The 23181-nt window shown below is 45.0% G+C and overlaps 1 protein-coding gene across 1 annotated transcript in view; it reads right to left on the bottom strand.

Moving 5' to 3' along the window:
• The window catches only part of LOC135524845 (transmembrane protein 131-like), a 136219-nt gene that overhangs the window by 77711 nt on the left and 35327 nt on the right, over nucleotides 1-23181 (bottom strand). Inside the window, 3 exon segments of the mRNA XM_064952706.1 lie at nucleotides 10763-10879; nucleotides 11122-11220; nucleotides 15807-15927. Coding sequence (XP_064808778.1) covers nucleotides 10763-10879; nucleotides 11122-11220; nucleotides 15807-15927 — 337 coding nt within the window.

Below are 23181 nucleotides of genomic sequence, written 5' to 3'. Positions count from 1 at the left end.
CCTGGTGCCTTTTCACTGCAGTAGGGAGGAGAGAGAGACACCTGGTGCCTTTTCACTGCAGGAGGGAGGAGAGAGAGACACCTGGTGCCTTTTCACTGCAGTAGAGAGGAGAGAGAGACACCTGGTGCCTTTTCACTGCAGTAGAGAGGAGAGAGAGACACCTGGTGCCTTTTCACTGCAGTAGAGAGGAGAGAGAGACACCTGGTGCCTTTTCACTGCAGTAGGGAGGAGAGAGAGACACCTGGTGCCTTTTCACTGCAGTAGGGAGGAGAGAGAGACACCTGGTGCCTTTTCAATGCAGGAGGGAGGAGAGAGAGACACCTGGTGCCTTTTCACTGCAGTAGAGAGGAGAGAGAGACACCTGGTGCCTTTTCACTGCAGTAGAGAGGAGAGAGAGACACCTGGTGCCTTTTCACTGCAGTAGAGAGGATAGAGAGACACCTGGTGCCTTTTCACTGCAGTAGAGAGGAGAGAGAGACCTGGTGCCTTTTCACTGCAGTAGGGAGGAGAGAGAGACACCTGGTGCCTTTTCACTGCAGTAGGGAGGAGAGAGAGACACCTGGTGCCTTTTCACTGCAGTAGAGAGGAGAGAGAGACACCTGGTGTCTTTTCACTGCAGTAGGGAGGAGAGAGAGACACCTGGTGCCTTTTCACTGCAGTAGGGAGGAGAGAGAGACACCTGGTGCCTTTTCGCTGCAGTAGGGGGGAGAGAGAGACACCTGGTGCCTTTTCACTGCAGTAGGGTGGAGAAAGAGACACCTGGTGCCTTTTCACTGCAGGAGGGAGGAGAGAGACACCTGGTGCCTTTTCACTGCAGTAGAGAGGAGAGAGAGACACCTGGTGCCTTTTCACTGCAGTAGAGAGGAGAGAGAGTCACCTGGTGCCTTTTCACTGCAGTAGAGAGGAGAGAGAGTCAACTTGGTGCCTTTTCACTGCAGTAGAGAGGAGAGAGAGACACCTGGTGCCTTTTCACTGCCGTAGAGAGGAGAGAGAGACACCTGGTGCCTTTTCACTGCAGTAGGGAGGAGAGAGACACCTGGTGCCTTTTCACTGCAGTAGGGAGGAGAGAGAGACACCCGGTGCCTTTTCACTGCAGTAGGGAGGAGAGAGAGACACCCGGTGCCTTTTCACTGCAGTAGGGAGGAGAGAGAGACACCCGGTGCCTTTTCACTGCAGTAGAGAGGAGAGAGAGACACCTGGTGCCTTTTCACTGCCGTAGAGAGGAGAGAGAGACACCTGGTGCCTTTTCACTGCAGTAGGGAGGAGAGAGACACCTGGTGCCTTTTCACTGCAGTAGGGAGGAGAGAGAGACACCCGGTGCCTTTTCACTGCAGTAGGGAGGAGAGAGAGACACCCGGTGCCTTTTCACTGCAGTAGAGAGGAGAGAGAGACACCTGGTGCCTTTTCACTGCAGGAGGGAGGAGAGAGAGACACATGGTGCCTTTTCACTGCAGGAGGGAGGAGAGAGAGACCCCTGGTGCCTTTTCACTGCAGGAGGGAGGAGAGAGAGACACCTGGTGCCTTTTCACTGCAGTAGGGAGGAGAGAGAGACACCTGGTGCCTTTTCACTGCAGTAGGGAGGAGAGAGAGACACCTGGTGCCTTTTCACTGCAGTAGGGAGGAGAGAGAGACACCTGGTGCCTTTTCACTGCAGGAGGGAGGAGAGAGAGACACCTGGTGCCTTTTCACTGCAGTAGGGAGGAGAGAGAGACACCTGGTGCCTTTTCACTGCAGTAGGGAGGAGAGAGAGACACCTGGTGCCTTTTCACTGCAGGAGGGAGGAGAGAGAGACACCTGGTGCCTTTTCACTGCAGTAGGAGGAGAGAGAGACACCTGGTGCCTTTTCACTGCAGTAGAGAGGAGAGAGAGACACCTGGTGCCTTTCCACTGCAGTAGAGAGGAGAGAGAGACACCTGGTGCCTTTTCACTGCAGTAGAGAGGAGAGAGAGACACCTGGTGCCTTTTCACTGCAGTAGAGAGGAGAGAGAGTCACCTGGTGCCTTTTCACTGCAGTAGAGAGGAGAGAGAGTCACCTGGTGCCTTTTCACTGCAGTAGAGAGGAGAGAGAGACACCTGGTGCCTTTTCACTGCCGTAGAGAGGAGAGAGAGACACCTGGTGCCTTTTCACTGCAGTAGGGAGGAGAGAGACACCCGGTGCCTTTTCACTGCAGTAGGGAGGAGAGAGAGACACCCGGTGCCTTTTCACTGCAGTAGGGAGGAGAGAGAGACACCCGGTGCCTTTTCACTGCAGTAGAGAGGAGAGAGAGACACCTGGTGCCTTTTCACTGCAGTAGGGAGGAGAGAGAGACACCTGGTGCCTTTTCACTGCAGTAGGGAGGAGAGAGAGACACCTGGTGCCTTTTCTCTGCAGTAGGGAGGAGAGAGAGACACCTGGTGCCTTTTCACTGCAGTAGGGAGGAGAGAGAGACACCTGGTGCCTTTTCACTGCAGGAGGGAGGAGAGAGAGACACCTGGTGCCTTTTCACTGCAGTAGGGAGGAGAGAGAGACACCTGGTGCCTTTTCACTGCAGTAGGGAGGAGAGAGAGACACCTGGTGCCTTTTCACTGCAGTAGGGGGGAGAGAGAGACACCTGGTGCCTTTTCACTGCAGTAGGGTGGAGAAAGAGACACCTGGTGCCTTTTCACTGCAGGAGGGAGGAGAGAGACACCTGGTGCCTTTTCACTGCAGTAGAGAGGAGAGAGAGACACCCGGTGCCTTTTCACTGCAGTAGGGAGGAGAGAGAGACACCCGGTGCCTTTTCACTGCAGTAGGAAGGAGAGAGAGACACCCGGTGCCTTTTCACTGCAGTAGGGAGTAGAGAGAGACACCTGGTGCCTTTTCACTGCAGGAGGGAGGAGAGAGAGACACCTGGTGCCTTTTCACTGCAGTAGAGAGGAGAGAGAGACACCTGGTGCCTTTTCACTGCAGTAGGGAGGAGAGAGAGACACCTGGTGCCTTTTCTCTGCAGTAGGGAGGAGAGAGAGACACCTGGTGCCTTTTCACTGCAGTAGAGAGGAGAGAGAGACAACATGCACCAGCTTCAGCACGGACAATACAACACCTGGTGCCTTTTCACTGCAGTAGGGAGGAGAGAGAGACAACGTGCACCAGCTTCAGCACGGACAATACAACACCTGGTGCCTTTTCACTGCAGTAGGGAGGAGAGAGAGACACCTGGTGCCTTTTCACTGCAGGAGGGAGGAGAGAGAGACAACTGGTGCCTTTTCACTGCAGGAGGGAGGAGAGAGAGACGCCTGGTGCCTTTTCACTGCAGGAGGTGAGGAGAGCGAGACAACGTGCACCAGCTTCAGCACGGACAATACAACACCCGGTGCCTTTTCACTGCAGTAGGGAGGAGAGCGAGACAACGTGCACCAGCTTCAGCACGGACAATACAACACCCGGTGCCTTTTCACTGCAGTAGGGAGGAGAGAGAGACAACGTGCACCAGCTTCAGCACGGACAATACAACACCCGGTGCCTTTTCACTGCAGTAGGGAGGAGAGCGAGACAACGTGCACCAGCTTCAGCACGGACAATACAACACCTGGTGCCTTTTCACTGCAGGAGGTGAGGAGAGCGAGACAACGTGCACCAGCTTCAGCACGGACAATACAACACCTGGTGCCTTTTCACTGCAGGAGGTGAGGAGAGCGATACAACGTGCACCAGCTTCAGCACGGACAATACAACACCTGGTGCCTTTTCACTGCAGTAGGGAGGAGAGCGAGACAACGTGCACCAGCTTCAGCACGGACAATACAACACCTGGTGCCTTTTCACTGCAGTAGGGAGGAGAGCGATACAACGTGCACCAGCTTCAGCACGGACAATACAACACCTGGTGCCTTTTCACTGCAGGAGGTGAGGAGAGCGAGACAACGTGCACCAGCTTCAGCACGGACAATACAACACCTGGTGCCTTTTCACTGCAGTAGGGAAGGAGAGCGATACAACGTGCACCAGCTTCAGCACGGACAATACAACACCTGGTGCCTTTTCACTGCAGTAGGGAGGAGAGCGAGACAACGTGCACCAGCTTCAACACACTGTGACCATCTGGCTCTTTCTTGAGTCATTTGTGTGTCTGGATCCTGGACTTCCTGTCGGGCCCCCCCAGGTGGTATGGGTAGGCAACAACACGTCTGCCACACTGATCCTCAACACAGGGACCCCTCAGGGGTGCGTGCTTAGTCCCCTCCTGTACTTCCTGTTCACCCACAACTGCGTGAACAAACACGACTCCAACACCATCATTAAGTTTGCTGACGACAATACAGTGGTAGGCCTGATCACCGACAACAATTAGACAGCTTATAGAGAGGAGGTCAGAGACCTGGCCGTGTGGTGCCAGGACAACAACAGGAAAAGGAGGGCCGAACACGCCAACAATCACATCGACAGGGCTGAAGTGGAGCGGGTCGGGAGTTTCAAGTTCCTAGGCGTCCACGACAGTCGTGAAAAGGGCACGACAAAACCTTTTCCCCCTCAGGAGACTGAAAAGATTTGGCATGGGTCCCCAGATCCTCAAACGATTCTACAGCTGCACCATCAAGAGCATGCTGACGGGTTGCATTACCGCTTGGTATGGCAACAGCTTGGTATGGCAACAGCTTGGTATGGCAACAGCTTGGTATGGCAACAGCTTGGTATGGCAACAGCTTGGTATGGCAACAGCTTGGTATGGCAACAGCTTGGTATGGCAACAGCTTGGTATGGCAACAGCTTGGTATGGCAACAGCTTGGTATGGCAACAGCTTGGTATGGCAACAGCTTGGTATGGCAACAGCTTGGTATGGCAACAGCTCGGCATCTGACTGTAAGGCGCTACAGAGGGTAATGCGAACGGCCCAGTGCATCTCCAAGCTTCATTACAGAGGGTAATGCGAACGGCCCAGTGCATCTCCAAGCTTCATCACAGAGGGTAATGCGAACAGCCCAGTGCATCTCCAAGCTTCATTACAGAGGGTAATGTGAACAGCCCAGTGCATCTCCAAGCTTCATCACAGAGGGTAATGCATTTACATTGACACAACCCCCACCCCCACACCCTCATTTGTTTTGTACACTGCTGTTACTCACTGTTAATTATCTATGCATAGTCACATGACCCCCTACCTACATGTACAATATACCTCAACTAACCTGTACCCCCTTGACTCGGTAGGGTGCCATATGTTGTATTATTTTTTACTTTAGTTTATTTGGTAAATATTTTCTTAACTCTTCTGCATTGTTGGTTTAAGGGCTCGTAAGTAAGCATTTCACGGTAAGGTCTACACTTGTTGTATTCGGCGTATGCGACAAATAAAGTTTGATTTGATTTAATCTAATGCTTAAAGTATCAGACAGGCTTAGGCCATATGTAGTTGGTTTTATTCAAAACACACAGAAGCTGTTTTTATTCACAACACTGTCTATCTCAAGGCCATCAGACTGTTAAACAGCCACCACTAACATAGAGAGGCTGCTGCCAACATACTGACTCAAATCTCTCTGTCTCCAAGCCATCAGACTTTTAAACAGCCCCCACTAACATAGAGAGGCTGCTGCCATCATACAGACTCAAATCTCAAGGCCATCAGACTGTTAAACAGCCCCCACTAACATAGAGAGGCTGCTGCCATCATACAGACTCAAATCTCAAGGCCATCAGACTGTTAAACAGCCCCCACTAACATAGAGAGGCTGCTGCCAACATACAGACTCAAATCTCTATCCACTGTAATACATGGACTCAATAAAGGCATCATTAGTCACTTTAAATAATGCCACATTAATGACGTTTACATATCTTACATTACTCATATCACATGTACATACTGTATTTTATACCATCTACTGCACCTTGCCTATGCCGCTCGGCCATCGCTCATCCATATATTTATATGTACATATTCTCATTCACCCCTTTAGATTTGTGTGTATATTAGGTAGTTGTTGTGGAATTGTTAGATTACTTGTTAGATATTGCTGCACTGTGGGAACTAGAAGCACAAGCATTTCGCTACACTCGCATTAACATCTGCTAACCATGTGTATGTGACCAATAACATTGCTAACCATGTGACCAATAACATCTGCTAACCATGTGTACGTGACCAATAACATCTGCTAACCATGTGTATGTGACCAATAACATCTTCTAACCATGTGTATGTGACCAATAACATCTGCTAACCATGTGTATGTGACCAATAACATCTTCTAACCATGTGTGTGACCAATAACATCTGCTAACCATGTGTATGTGACCAATAACATCTGCTAACCAGGTGTATGTGACCAATAACATCTGCTGACCATGTGTATGTGACCAATAACATCTGCTAACCATGTGTATGTGACCAATAACATCTGCTGACCATGTGTATGTGACCAATAACATCTGCTAATCATGTGTATGTGACCAATAACATCTGCTGACCATGTGACCATTAACATATGCTAACCATGTGTACGTGACCAATAACATCTGTTAACCATGTGACCAATAACATCTGCTAACCATGTGACCAATAACATCTGCTAACCATGTCTATGTGACCAATAACATCTGCTAACCATGTGTATGTGACCAATAACATCTGCTAACCATGTGACCAATAACATCTGCTAACCATGTATATGTGACCAATACAATTTGATTTGAGGCCGGGTTGTTGGAGGAGGCTTCCGGTAAAATTATCTTGCAACAGCTCTGTAGTCAGCATGTCAATTGCACGCTTCCTCAAAACATCTGTGGCATTGTGTTGTGTTACAATACTGCACATTTTAGAGTGGGCTTTTATTGTCCCCAGCACAAGGTGCACCTGTGTAATGACCATGCCGTTTAATCAGCTTCTTGATATGCCTCACCTGTCAGGTGGATGGATTATCTTGGCAAATTCTCACTAATAGCGATGTTAACACATTTGTGAGCACAATTTAAAAGAAATAAGCTTTTTGTGAATATGGAGGGATCTTTAATTTCAGCTCATGAAACATGAGACCAACATTTACATGTTGTGTTTATATTTTTGGTCAGAACAATATCAATATTCATACAATATTTGGAGTCCATGTAAGATAAGAACATACTATTACATCACCTCTCCAAACTGTGGGTTTCAGTGAGAGGACTAACTGGTGTCTCCAAGTGGCCCCACACCTCTCCAAACTGTGGGTTTCAGTGAGAGGACTAACTGGTGTCTCCAAATGGCCCCCACACCTCTCCAAACTGTGGGTTTGAGTGAGCAGACAAGCTGGTGTCTCCAAGTGGCCCCACACCTCTCCAGACTGTGGGTTTCAGTGAGAGGACTAATTGGTGTCTCCAAGTGGCCCCCACACCTCTCCAAACTGTGGGTTTGAGTGAGAGGACTAAATGGTGTCTCCATGTGGCCCCACACCTCTCCAAACTGTGGGTTTGAGTGAGCAGACAAGCTGGTGTCTCCAAGTGGCCCCACACCTCTCCAAACTGTGGGTTTGAGTGAGAGGACTAACTGGTGTCTCCAAGTGGCCCCCACACCTCTCCAAACTGTGGGTTTGAGTGAGCAGACAAGCTGGTGTCTCCAAGTGGCCCCACAACTCTCCAGACTGTGGGTTTCAGTGAGAGGACTAATTGGTGTCTCCAAGTGGCCCCCACACCTCTCCAGACTGTTGGTTTCAGTGAGAGGACTAACTGGTGTCTCCAAATGGCCCCCACACCTCTCCAGACTGTGGGTTTCAGTGAGAGGAATAACTGGTGTCTCCAAGTGGCCCCACACCTCTCCAAACTGTGGGTTTGAGTGAGAGGACTAACTGGTGACTCCTAGTGTCTCCAAACTGTGCAGTTCGTAAGCCATTTAAATGCATTATGACTCAAGGAAAAAGCCTTCAACTGTAGTTACGGCCAATTCTATGGGCCAAATATCCCCTCCCCCTCCAAATATCTAGAGATGCTAACGCTTGTGAAAGTGTGATTTGTCAAAATAACCAGAGATGAAAAACCCAACCACTGGAACGAATGCTGCTGATCTCACACATCCCGTTGTATCATGACAGAGCTACAGTCCCTTTACGTGTCTATCCACCAGAGATTACATTATTTAACCTTTATTTAACCAGGCAAGTCAGTTAAGAACAGATTATTATTTTCAATGACGGCCGAGGAACAGTGGGATAACTGGTCTAGGAACAGTGGGTTAACTGGTCTAGGAACAGTGGGTTAACTGGTCTAGGAACAGTGGGTAAAATGGTCTAGGAACAGTGGGTTAACTGGTCTAGGAACAGTGGGTTAACTGGTCTAGGAACAGTGGGTTAACTGGTCTAGGAACAGTGGGTTAACTGGTCTAGGAACAGTGGGTTAACTGGCCTAGGAACAGTGGGTTAACTGGTCTAGGAACAGTGGGTTAACTGGTCTAGGAACAGTGGTTTAACTGGCCGAGGAACAGTGGGTTAACTGGCCTAGGAACAGTGGGTTAACTGGTCTAGGAACAGTGGGTTAACTGGCCTAGGAACAGTGGGTTAACTGGCCTAGGAACAGTGGGTTAACTGACCTAGGAACAGTGGGTTAACTGCCTTGTTCAGGGCAGAACGACAGATTTGTACCTTGTCAGCTTGGGGATTCAATCTTGCAACCCTTTGGTTACTAGTCCAACGCTCTAACCACTAGGCTACCTGCCGCCTCTACACTCTAACCACTAGGCTACCTGCCGCCTCTACACTCTAACCACTAGGCTACCTGCCGCCTCTACACTCTAACCACTAGGCTACCTGCCGCCTCTACACTCTAACCACTAGGCTACCTGCCGCCTCTACACTCTAACCACTAGGCTACCTGCCGCCTCTACACTCTAACCACTAGGCTACCTGCCTCCTCTACACTCTAACCACTAGGCTACCTGCCGCCTCTACCATCTAACCACTAGGCTACCTGCCTCCTCTACACTCTAACCACTAGGCTACCTGCCGCCTCTACCATCTAACCACTAGGCTACCTGCCGCCTCTACACCCTAACCACTAGGCTACCTGCCGCCTCTACACCCTAACCACTAGGCTACCTGCCGCCTCTACACCCTAACCACTAGGCTACCTGCCGCCTCTACACTCTAACCACTAGGCTACCTGCCGCCTCTACACTCTAACCACTAGGCTACCTGCCGCCTCTACACTCTAACCACTAGGCTACCTGCCGCCTCTACACTCTAACCACTAGGCTACCTGCCGCCTCTACACTCTAACCACTAGGCTACCTGCCGCCTCTACACTCTAACCACTAGGCTACCTGCCGCCTCTACACTCTAACCACTAGGCTACCTGCCGCCTCTACACTCTAACCACTAGGCTACCTGCCGCCTCTACACTCTAACCACTAGGCTACCTGCCGCCTCTACACTCTAACCACTAGACTACCTGCCGCCTCTACACTCTAACCACTAGGCTACCTGCCACCCCATTATAACTAACCAGAATACACTAAGTGACCTAAACGATTTCAAACCCTAACAATCAATGACTCAAGTCTCAGACCTAATCAACACATCGATAGATAAACTGTTGAGAGACGGTTTCCCAGACATGTTCAATTACTATTGAAAGTGCTTCTTTGTCCGGGACTTGATCTGTTGCTAGGAAACCGGCCCTTAGTGGTTTGTGGATGTTATGTTATGTACGTGGATAGATTGTTACTGGATGGTGATTCATGATACTAAGACAGCTTGATGTCAGAACGAGCCACTAGAGTGTAGCTTATCCTCTTCTTTTAAAGTGGACTGTTCTGTCTGCAGCTATGGAACCCTGACCTGTTCACCTGGTCGTGCTGCTGCTCCAGTTTCAACTGTTCTGCCTGCGGCTATGGAACCCTGACCTGTTCACCTGGTCGTGCTGCTGCTCCAGTTTCAACTGTTCTGCCTGCAGCTATGGAACCCTGACCTGTTCACCTGGTAGTGCTGCTGCTCCAGTTTCAACTGTTCTGCCTGCAGCTATGGAACCCTGACCTGTTCACCTGGTCGTGCTGCTGCTCCAGTTTCAACTGTTCTGCCTGCAGCTATGGAACCCTGACCTGTTCACCTGGCTGTGCTGCTGCTCCAGTTTCAACTGTTCTGCCTGCAGCTATGGAACCCTGACCTGTTCACCTGGTCGTGCTGCTGCTCCAGTTTCAACTGTTCTGCCTGCAGCTATGGAACCCTGACCTGTTCACCGGATGTGCTACCTGTCCCAGACCTGCTGTTTTCAACTCTCTAGAGACAGCAGGAGCGGTAGAGATCCTCTGAATGATCGGCTATGAAAAGCCAACTGACATTTACTCCTGAGGTGCTGACCTGTTGCACCCTCGACAACTACTGTGATTATTATTATTTGACCCTGCTGGTCATTTATGAACATTTGAACATCTTGGCCATGTTCTGTTATAATCTCCACCCGGCACAGCCAGAAGAGGACTGGCCACCCCACATAGCCTGGTTCCTCTCTAGGTTTCTTCCTAGGTTCTGGCCTTTCTAGGGAGTTTTTCCTAGCCATGCTTCTACACCTGCATTGCCTGCTGTTTGGGGTTTTAGGCTGGGTTTCTGTACTGCACTTTGAGATATCAGCTGATGTAAGAAGGGCTATATAAATACATTTGATTGTTCCTCTATTCATTCAATTGAAATAACTTTAGTGTTAACATCTATTCTGGGATGACTGGTGCTTCAGCTGATGTAAGAAGGGCTTTATCAATACATTTGATGGTGCTTACCATAGAGACGCATAAAGACATGTTTACCTGCACTGTGAGGGTTGTGGATGTTAGTTACCTGCAGTGGTTCACTGTGAGGGCTGTGGATGTTTATGAGTGGAGAGAAGCTGCCGTTAACAGGGACTCTGGCCCCGATGAAGGGCCGTAGTCTGTAGGGGTTAGGGATACCCACCCCGAACACCTGAAAACACAAGAGAACAGACCACAAGACTATCAAAATTAACCTAATGTTGACATCTTTCTTTATATCTGAAGGAATAGCCTATTAAATGGATATTGTGTTTATCGTGCTGTTCCAAATGGGACCCTATTCCCTACATAGTGCACTACCCTATGGGCCCCAGTCAAAAGTAGTGCACTACATAGGGAATAGGGTGCTATTTGGGAGACAGCCTACATGTGTGTAACACACGTCTACAGTACCTGGTATGTAAACACTCCATGATTCACCGTATTAATAAATAAAGTATTTTCTATGTTCCCTACGAGATATAACGACGTGTTTCCCCCTGCTGCGATTATCTGGAACAGAAAGAGGGGGGACAAACAGAGGAGGCATTATCAGCTGGTCACATTATCAGCTGGTCACAGTGGATGGAGCATTATCAGCTGGTCACATTATCAGCTGGTCACATTATCAGCTGGTCACAGTGGATGGAGCATTATCAGCTGGTCACATTATCAGCTGGTCACATTGGATGGAGCATTATCAGCTGGTCACATTATCAGCTGGTCACATTATCGGCTGGTCACAATGGATGGAGTATTATCAGCTGGTCACATTATCAGCTGGTCACATTATCAGTTGGTCACATTATCAGCTGGTCACAATGGATGGAGCATTATCAGCTGGTCACATTATCGGCTGGTCACAATGGATGGAGCATTATCAGCTGGTCACATTATCAGCTGGTCACAGTGGATGGAGCATTATCAGCTGGTCACATTATCGGCTGGTCACAATGGATGGAGCATTATCAGCTGGTCACAGTGGATGGAGCATTATCAGCTGGTCACATTATCAGCTGGTCACATTATCAGCTGGTCACAATGGATGGAGCATTATCAGCTGGTCACATTATCGGCTGGTCACAATGGATGGAGCATTATCAGCTGGTCACATTATCGGCTGGTCACAGTGGATGGAGCATTATCAGCTGGTCACATTATCAGCTGGTCACAATGCATGGAGCATGTATTCCCAAACTGGGGTACGAGATACATACCCAGAGGTATGTGCCGTCGGGGGTACACCAAATAAAATGTGATTCACATTATCAAACATTTATATTTTTCAACGGAGTTATACATTTGGGAGTTTTTTCCTCCCTTCGCCAGAGTAGCCTCGTTTCACTGCCAAAAATACAATTAAACCATCTGGTGTTCAGCGAAATAACAACACAATGTCAAATAATTAACATCCAATCACATTAACCGATACTCTCTCGTGGGAAATGTTCACTCTTGCGCAGACATTTAGAAACGAAACATGACGATTAGAAAAATAAGCCGCGGGAGTTTTTTTGAGCAAGAATAAAGATGACTTTCGAGTAGCGAGACATGTAAACTCAACAAACAAAATAAACGTCCTCTCACTCTCAACTGCGTTTGTTTTCAGCAAACTTAACATGTGTAAATATTTGTATGAACATAACAAGATTCAACAACTGAGACATAAATCAAACAAGTTTCACAGACATGTGACTAACAGAAATGGAATAATGTGTCCCTGAACAAAGGGGGGGGGGTCAAAATCAAAAGTAACATACAGTATGTGGTGAGGCCACCAACTGCATTAAGTACTGCAGTGCATCTCCTCCTCATGGACTGCACCAGATTTGCCAGTTTTTGCTGTGAGATGTTACCTCGCTCTTCCACCAAGGCACCTGCAAGTTCCTGGACATTTCTGGGAGGAATGGCCCTAGCCCTCACCCTCCGATCCAACAGGTCCCAGACATGCTCAATGGGATTGAGATCCTGGCTCTTCGCTGACCATGGCAGAACACTGACATTCCTGTCTTGTAGGAAATCACAGGATGAGCAGTATGGCTGGTGGCATTGTCATGCTGGAGGGTCATGTCAGGATGAGCCTGCAGGAAGGGTACCACATGAGGGAGGAGGATGTCTTCCCTGTAAAGCACAGCGTTGAGATTTCCTGCAATGACAACAAGCTCAGTGCGAGGATGCTGTGACACACCGCCCGAGATCATGATGGATCATTGTTCTTGCCATCCTGTACCTGTCCCGCAGGTATGATGTTCGGATGTACCGATCCTGTGCAGGTGTTGTTACACGTGGTCTGCCACTGCGAGGACGATCAGCTGTCCGTCCTGTCTCCTTGTAGCGCTGTCTTAGGCGTCTCACAGTACGGACATTGTAATTTATTTCCCTGGCCACATCTGCAGTCCTCATGCCTCCTTGCAGCATGCCTAAGGCACGTTCACGCAGATGAGCAGGGACCCTGGGCATCTTTCGTTTGGTGTTTTCCAGAGTCAGTAGAAAGGCCTCTTTAGTGTCCTAAGTTTTCTGTGACCTTAATTGTCTACCGTCTGTAAGCTGTTAGTGTCTTAACTACCGTTCCACGGGTGCATGTTCATTGTTTATGGTTCATTGAACAAGCATGGGAAACAGTGTTGAAACCCTTTACAATGAAGATCTGTGAAGTTATTTGGATTTTTATGAATTATCTTTGAAAGACAGGGACCTGAAAAAGAGACGTTTCATTTTGTGCTGAGTTTATAAAAGCAGGTAAAGTATTGACACGTTTTTTTTTATTGGAGACGAGCTTAAAGTTCTTTACTGACCATCATTTTTACTTTCTAACAAGACTTGCCTATCAGGGTGATGTTTTTTCTCGCCTGAATGATTACAGGGACTCTCCGCAACTATGTTCAATGTGCGGGACAAAATTGAGGCTATGATTAAGAAGTTGGAGCTCTTCTCTGTCTGCATTAACAAGGACAACACACAGGTCTTTCCATCATTGTATGAGTTTTTTGTGTGCAAATGAACTCAAGCTTATGGACAATGTCAAATGTGATATAGCGAAGCACCTGAGTGAGCTGGGTGCTCAATTAAGCAGGTACTTTCCCAAAACAGATGACACAAACAGCTGGATTCATTATCCATTTTATGCCCTGCCTCCAGTCCATTTACCGATATCTGAACAAGAGAGCCTTATTGAAATTGCAACAAGCGGTTGTGTGAAAATTGAATTTAATCAGAAGCCACTGCCAGATTTCTGGATGGGGCTGCGCTCAGGGTATCCTGCCTTGGCAAAACTCATTGTTAAGAAAATGATGCCGTTTGCAACCATGTATCTATGTGAGAGTGGATTCTCGGCCCTCACTAGCATGAAAACTAAATACAGGCACAGACTGTGTGTGGAAAATGATTGAAGACTGAGACTCTCTCCAATACAACCCAACATTGCAGAGTTATGTGCATCCTTTCAAGCACACCCTTCTCATTAACCTGTGGTGAGTTATTCACAATTTTTTGATGAGCAAATAAGGTTTTATATGTGATAAGAGAATTTTGTTCCCAATGTTCATAAACCAATTCAATTAAACTACTCTGCTGATCAGGATTTGTAAGATACTGATTAAATTAAACAGACAGAGGCCCAGCTACGATAATCAATAAGGTTAATTATTATTTATTTATTCATGAGAGCGCTCCCGTACAAAAACAAAGATGTTCCCTTTATAACATTCGCACATACATAAACATTAGGATTTTCTCCTGAAGTCTCACCACAGTTTATTACCACTCTGCTGACAGTTCCAGTGTCCCCCTGATAAGGGAAACCTGTCCCTGTCCTATCTTATCTCCCCAGCGTTACAGCCGGGTCGGTTCATACATAGGTTAATGCGCCTCTTTCTTTTCTTTCGGCACACACATACATTCCTCTCTTCCCCAGTCCAACCTCGTTGAACATATGTTTATCAGCTTTAATTACTCCTTGTCCATGCTACATAACCTCTAAATCTTGAATAGTTAAGTTTCCGGATAGAATTATTTATCTTAAACCTTCATAAAATCTTTTAACAATATGTAAGATGGTTAAATAAAGAGCAAAATCATTTATTATTATAATTTGTGCCCTGATCCGACAAGAGCTCTTTGTCACTTCCCTTGAGCCGGGTTGTGACAAAAACTCACACTCATTCTTATGTTTAATAAATGTATCGTATAGTGTGTGTGTGGCAGGCTTACAATGATGGCAAAAAAACAATATTTCAGAGTGCACTGCCCTGGTGCTAGAGGGGGTACAGCTGGAGGTTTAATGTTTGAAGGGGTACGGGACTATAAAACGTTTGGGAACCACAAAAACACAAACAATGGACATTGGACCGGTGGAAATGTGTCCTTTGGTCTGAGGAGTCCAAATTTGAGATTTTTGGTTCCAACTGCCGTGTCTTGTGAGACGCTGAGTAGGCAAACCGATTATCTCCACATGTGTTGTTCCCACCGTGAAGCATGGAGGTGGTGGTGTGGGGGTGCTTTGCTGGTGACACTGTCTGTGATTTATTTAGAATTCAAGGCACACTGAACCACCATGGCTACTACAGCATTCTGCAGTGTTACACCATCCCATCTGGTTTGGGTTTAGTGGGAATATCATTTGTTGTTCAATGACCCAACACACCTCCAGGCTGTGTAAGGGCTATTTGACCAAGAAGGAGAGTGATGGAGTGCTGCATCAGATGACCTGGCCTCCACAATCACCCGACCTTAACCCAATTGAGACGGTTTGGGATGAGTTGGACCGCAGAGTGAAGGAAAAGCAGCCAACAAGTGCTCAGCATATGTGGGAACTCCTTCAGACTGTTGGAAAAGCATTCCTGGTGAAACTGTTTGAGAGAATGCCAAGAATGTGAAAAGCTGTCATCAAGGCAAAGGTTGGCTACTTTGAAGAATCTGAAATATATTTTGATTTTTTAAAACACTTTTTTTTGGTTACTCCATAATTCCATAGTTGTGATGTCTTCTCTATTATTCTACAATGCACAAAATAGTACAGATAAAGAAACACCCTTCAATCAGTAGGTGTGTCCCAACTGTTGACTGGTCCTGTACACCTGGCACAAAGGCCTAATACTTACCCCATTCTGGAAATAGGATGGATGAAAATGTACTGTTGTTGCTGATATTGATATCAAACTCATTTCTTCTGAGCTGAGATTATTCAAGTAAATCTTTTCCATTGTTGGCATCCCCAAAGGCCTAGAGAGAAAAAGGAAAGAGCAAATAACATGACCCTATTAATTAAAAAGGTTGACATTATTATAATCATCATCAAAACAATATGCTGACATAACGGAGAATAGCAATGACATAACGGAGAATAGCAATGACATGCTGACATAACATAGAATAGCAATGACATGCTGACATAACAGAGAATAGCAATGACATAACGGAGAATAGCAATGACATGCTGACATAACAGAGAATAGCAATGACATAACGGAGAATAGCAATGACATGCTGACATAACGGAGAATAGCAATGACATAACGGAGAATAGCAATGACATGCTGACATAACAGAGAATAGCAATGACATAACGGAGAATAGCAATGACATAACGGAGAATAGCAATGACATAACGGAGAATAGCAATGACATGCTGACATAACGGAGAATAGCAATGACATAACGGAGAATAGCAATGACATGCTGACATAACAGAGAATAGCAATGACATAACGGAGAATAGCAATGACATGCTGACATAACAGAGAATAGCAATGACATAACGGAGAATAGCAATGACATGCTGACATAACAGAGAATAGCAATGACATAACGGAGAATAGCAATGACATGCTGACATAACAGAGAATAGCAATGACATAACGGAGAATAGCAATGACATGCTGACATAACAGAGAATAGCAATGACATGCTGACATAACGGAGAATAGCAATGACATGCTGACATAACGGAGAATAGCAATGACATGCTGACATAACGGAGAATAGCAATGACATAACGGAGAATAGCAATGACATAACGGAGAATAGCAATGACATGCTGACATAACAGAGAATAGCAATGACATGCTGACATAACGGAGAATAGCAATGACATAACGGAGAATAGCAATGACATGCTGACATAACGGAGAATAGCAATGACATAACGGAGAATAGCAATGACATAACGGAGAATAGCAATGACATGCTGACATAACAGAGAATAGCAATGACATGCTGACATAACGGAGAATAGCAATGACATAACGGAGAATAGCAATGACATAACGGAGAATAGCAATGACATGCTGACATAACAGAGAATAGCAATGACATGCTGACATAACGGAGAATAGCAATGACATGCTGACATAACGGAGAATAGCAATGACATAACGGAGAATAGCAATGACATGCTGACATAACGGAGAATAGCAATGACATGCTGACATAACGGAGAATAGCAATGACATGCTGACATAACGGAGAATAGCAATGACATAACGGAGAATAGCAATGACATAACGGAGAATAGCAATGACATGCTGACATAACAGAGAATAGCAATGACATGCTGACATAACAGAGAATAGCAATGACATAACGGAGAATAGCAATGACATGCTGACATAACGGAGAATAGCAATGACATAACGGAGAATAGCAATGACATGCTGACATAACGGAGAATAGCAATGACATAACGGAGAATAGCAATGACATAACGGAGAATAGCAATGACATGCTGACATAACAGAGAATAGCAATGACATAACGGAGAATAGCAATGACATAACGGAGAATAGCAATGACATAACGGAGAATAGCAATGACATGCTGACATAACGGAGAATAGCAATGACATAACGGAGAATAGCAATGACATGCTGACATAACGGAGAATAGCAATGACATAACTGAGAATAGCAATGACATGCTGACATAACGGAGAATAGCAATGACATAACGGAGAATAGCAATGACATAACGGAGAATAGCAATGACATAACGGAGAATAGCAATGACATAACGGAGAATAGCAATGACATGCTGACATAACGGAGAATAGCAATGACATAACGGAGAATAGCAATGACATGCTGACATAACAGAGAATAGCAATGACATGCTGACATAACGGAGAATAGCAATGACATAACGGAGAATAGCAATGACATAACGGAGAATAGCAATGACATGCTGACATAACAGAGAATAGCAATGACATGCTGACATAACGGAGAATAGCAATGACATAACGGAGAATAGCAATGACATGCTGACATAACGGAGAATAGCAATGACATAACGGAGAATAGCAATGACATGCTGACATAACAGAGAATAGCAATGACATGCTGACATAACGGAGAATAGCAATGACATAACGGAGAATAGCAATGACATGCTGACATAACGGAGAATAGCAATGACATAACGGAGAATAGCAATGACATGCTGACATAACGGAGAATAGCAATGACATAACGGAGAATAGCAATGACATAACGGAGAATAGCAATGACATGCTGACATAACAGAGAATAGCATTGACATAACGGAGAATAGCAATGACATGCTGACATAACATAGAATAGCATTGACATAACGGAGAATAGCAATGACATGCAGACATAACGGAGAATAGCAATGACATAACAGAGAATAGCAATGACATAACGGAGAATAGCAATGACATGCTGACATAACGGAGAATAGCAATGACATAACGGAGAATAGCAATGACATGCTGACATAACGGAGAATAGCAATGACATAACGGAGAATAGCAATGACATAACGGAGAATAGCAATGACATGCTGACATAACAGAGAATAGCAATGACATAACGGAGAAAAGCAATGACATGCTGACATAACGGAGAATAGCAATGACATGCTGACATAACGGAGAATAGCAATGACATGCTGACATAACGGAGAATAGCAATGACATGCTGACATAACGGAGAATAGCAATGACATGCTGACATAACAGAGAATAGCAATGACATAACGGAGAATAGCAATGACATGCTGACATAACGGAGAATAGCAATGACATAACGGAGAATAGCAATGACATGCTGACATAACGGAGAATAGCAATGACATGCTGACATAACAGAGAATAGCAATGACATAACGGAGAATAGCAATGACATGCTGACATAACAGAGAATAGCAATGACATAACGGAGAATAGCAATGACATGCTGACATAACGGAGAATAGCAATGACATGCTGACATAACGGAGAATAGCAATGACATGCTGACATAACAGAGAATAGCAATGACATGCTGACATAACGGAGAATAACAATGACATGCTGACATAACAGAGAATAGCAATGACATGCTGACATAACGGAGAATAGCAATGACATAACGGAGAATAGCAATGACATGCTGACATAACGGAGAATAGCAATGACATAACGGAGAATAGCAATGACATGCTGACATAACAGAGAATAGCAATGACATGCTGACATAACGGAGAATAGCAATGACATAACGGAGAATAGCAATGACATGCTGACATAACGGAGAATAGCAATGACATAACGGAGAATAGCAATGACATGCTGACATAACGGAGAATAGCAATGACATAACGGAGAATAGCAATGACATAACGGAGAATAGCAATGACATGCTGACATAACAGAGAATAGCATTGACATAACGGAGAATAGCAATGACATGCTGACATAACGGAGAATAGCAATGACATAACAGAGAATAGCAATGACATGCTGACATAACGGAGAATAGCAATGACATAACGGAGAATAGCAATGACATGCTGACATAACAGAGAATAGCAATGACATGCTGACATAACGGAGAATAGCAATGACATAACGGAGAATAGCAATGACATGCTGACATAACGGAGAATAGCAATGACATAACGGAGAATAGCAATGACATGCTGACATAACGGAGAATAGCAATGACATAACGGAGAATAGCAATGACATAACGGAGAATAGCAATGACATGCTGACATAACAGAGAATAGCATTGACATAACGGAGAATAGCAATGACATGCTGACATAACGGAGAATAGCAATGACATAACAGAGAATAGCAATGACATAACGGAGAATAGCAATGACATGCTGACATAACAGAGAATAGCATTGACATAACGGAGAATAGCAATGACATGCTGACATAACGGAGAATAGCAATGACATAACAGAGAATAGCAATGACATACTGACATAACAGAGAATAGCAATGACATAACGGAGAATAGCAATGACATAACGGAGAATAGCAATGACATAACGGAGAATAGCAATGACATGCTGACATAACGGAGAATAGCAATGACATGCTGACATAACGGAGAATAGCAATGACATAACGGAGAATAGCAATGACATAACAGAGAATAGCAATGACATGCTGACATAACGGAGAATAGCAATGACATGCTGACATAACAGAGAATAGCAATGACATAACGGAGAATAGCAATGGGATGCTGACATAATGGAGAATAGCAATGACATGCTGACATAACGGAGAATAGCAATGACATAACGGAGAATAGCAATGACATGCTGACATAACGGAGAATAGCAATGACATGCTGACATAACGGAGAATAGCAATGACATGCTGACATAACGGAGAATAGCAATGACATGCTGACATAACGGAGAATAGCAATGACATGCTGACATAACGGAGAATAGCAATGACATGCTGACATAACGGAGAATAGCAATGACATAACGGAGAATAGCAATGACATAACGGAGAATAGCAATGACATAACGGAGAATAGCAATGACATAACGGAGAATAGCAATGACATGCTGACATAACGGAGAATAGCAATGACATGCTGACATAACGGAGAATAGCAATGACATAACGGAGAATAGCAATGACATGCTGACATAACGGAGAATAGCAATGACATAACGGAGAATAGCAATGACATGCTGACATAACGGAGAATAGCAATGACATAACGGAGAATAGCAATGACATAACGGAGAATAGCAATGACATGCTGACATAACGGAGAATAGCAATGACATGCTGACATAACAGAGAATAGCAATGACATGCTGACATAACGGAGAATAGCAATGACATAACGGAGAATAGCAATGACATGCTGACATAACAGAGAATAGCAATGACATAACGGAGAATAGCAATGACATGCTGACATAACGGAGAATAGCAATGACATAATGGAGAATAGCAATGACATGCTGACATAACAGAGAATAGCAATGACATAACGGAGAATAGCAATGACATGCTGACATAACGGAGAATAGCAATGACATAACGGAGAATAGCAATGACATGCTGACATAACGGAGAATAGCAATGACATAATGGAGAATAGCAATGACATGCTGACATAACAGAGAATAGCAATGACATAACGGAGAATAGCAATGACATAACGGAGAATAGCAATGACATAACGGAGAATAGCAATGACATGCTGACATAACGGAGAATAGCAATGACATGCTGACATAACGGAGAATAGCAATGACATAACGGAGAATAGCAATGACATAACGGAGAATAGCAATGACATGCTGACATAACGGAGAATAGCAATGACATGCTGACATAACGGAGAATAGCAATGACATAACGGAGAATAGCAATGACATAACGGAGAATAGCAATGACATGCTGACATAACGGAGAATAGCAATGACATAACGGAGAATAGCAATGACATGCTGACATAACGGAGAATAGCAATGACATAACGGAGAATAGCAATGACATGCTGACATAACGGAGAATAGCAATGACATGCTGACATAACGGAGAATAGCAATGACATAACGGAGAATAGCAATGACATGCTGACATAACGGAGAATAGCAATGACATAACGGAGAATAGCAATGACATGCTGACATAACGGAGAATAGCAATGACATAACGGAGAATAGCAATGACATAACGGAGAATAGCAATGACATGCTGACATAACGGAGAATAGCAATGACATGCTGACATAACGGAGAATAGCAATGACATAACGGAGAATAGCAATGACATGCTGACATAACAGAGAATAGCAATGACATAACGGAGAATAGCAATGACATGCTGACATAACAGAGAAAAGCAATGACATGCTGACATAACAGAGAATAGCAATGACATGCTGACATAACGGAGAATAGCAATGACATAACGGAGAATAGCAATGACATGCTGACATAACAGAGAAAAGCAATGACATGCTGACATAACAGAGAATAGCAATGACATAACGGAGAATAGCAATGACATGCTGACATAACGGAGAATAGCAATGACATAACGGAGAATAGCAATGACATGCTGACATAACAGAGAATAGCAATGACATAACGGAGAATAGCAATGACATAACAGAGAATAGCAATGACATGCTGACATAACGGAGAATAGCAATGACATGCTGACATAACGGAGAATAGCAATGACATGCTGACATAACGGAGAATAGCAATGACATGCTGACATAACGGAGAATAGCAATGACATGCTGACATAACGGAGAATAGCAATGACATAACGGAGAATAGCAATGACATGCTGACATAACGGAGAATAGCAATGACATAACGGAGAATAGCAATGACATAACGGAGAATAGCAATGACATAACGGAGAATAGCAATGACATAACGGAGAATAGCAATGACATGCTGACATAACGGAGAATAGCAATGACATAACGGAGAATAGCAATGACATGCTGACATAACGGAGAATAGCAATGACATAACGGAGAATAGCAATGACATGCTGACATAACGGAGAATAGCAATGACATAACGGAGAATAGCAATGACATGCTGACATAACGGAGAATAGCAATGACATGCTGACATAACGGAGAATAGCAATGACATGCTGACATAACGGAGAATAGCAATGACATGCTGACATAACGGAGAATAGCAATGACATGCTGACATAACGGAGAATAGCAATGACATGCTGACATAACGGAGAATAGCAATGACATAACGGAGAATAGCAATGACATAACGGAGAATAGCAATGACATGCTGACATAACAGAGAATAGCAATGACATGCTGACATAACAGAGAATAGCAATGACATGCTGACATAACGGAGAATAGCAATGACATGCTGACATAACGGAGAATAGCAATGACATAACGGAGAATAGCAATGACATAACGGAGAATAGCAATGACATGCTGACATAACGGAGAATATCAATGACATAACGGAGAATAGCAATGACATAACGGAGAATAGCAATGACATGCTGACATAACGGAGAATAGCAATGACATGCTGACATAACGGAGAATAGCAATGACATAACGGAGAATAGCAATGACATAACGGAGAATAGCAATGACATGCTGACATAACGGAGAATAGCAATGACATAACGGAGAATAGCAATGACATAACGGAGAATAGCAATGACATGCTGACATAACGGAGAATAGCAATGAC

Source organism: Oncorhynchus masou, chromosome 31 (genome assembly GCF_036934945.1).
Source record: "Oncorhynchus masou masou isolate Uvic2021 chromosome 31, UVic_Omas_1.1, whole genome shotgun sequence".
Lineage (NCBI taxonomy): Eukaryota > Metazoa > Chordata > Actinopteri > Salmoniformes > Salmonidae > Oncorhynchus > Oncorhynchus masou.
Note: the sequence above shows the minus strand (reverse complement) of the source record. Positions and strands in the feature narration are given on the sequence as shown.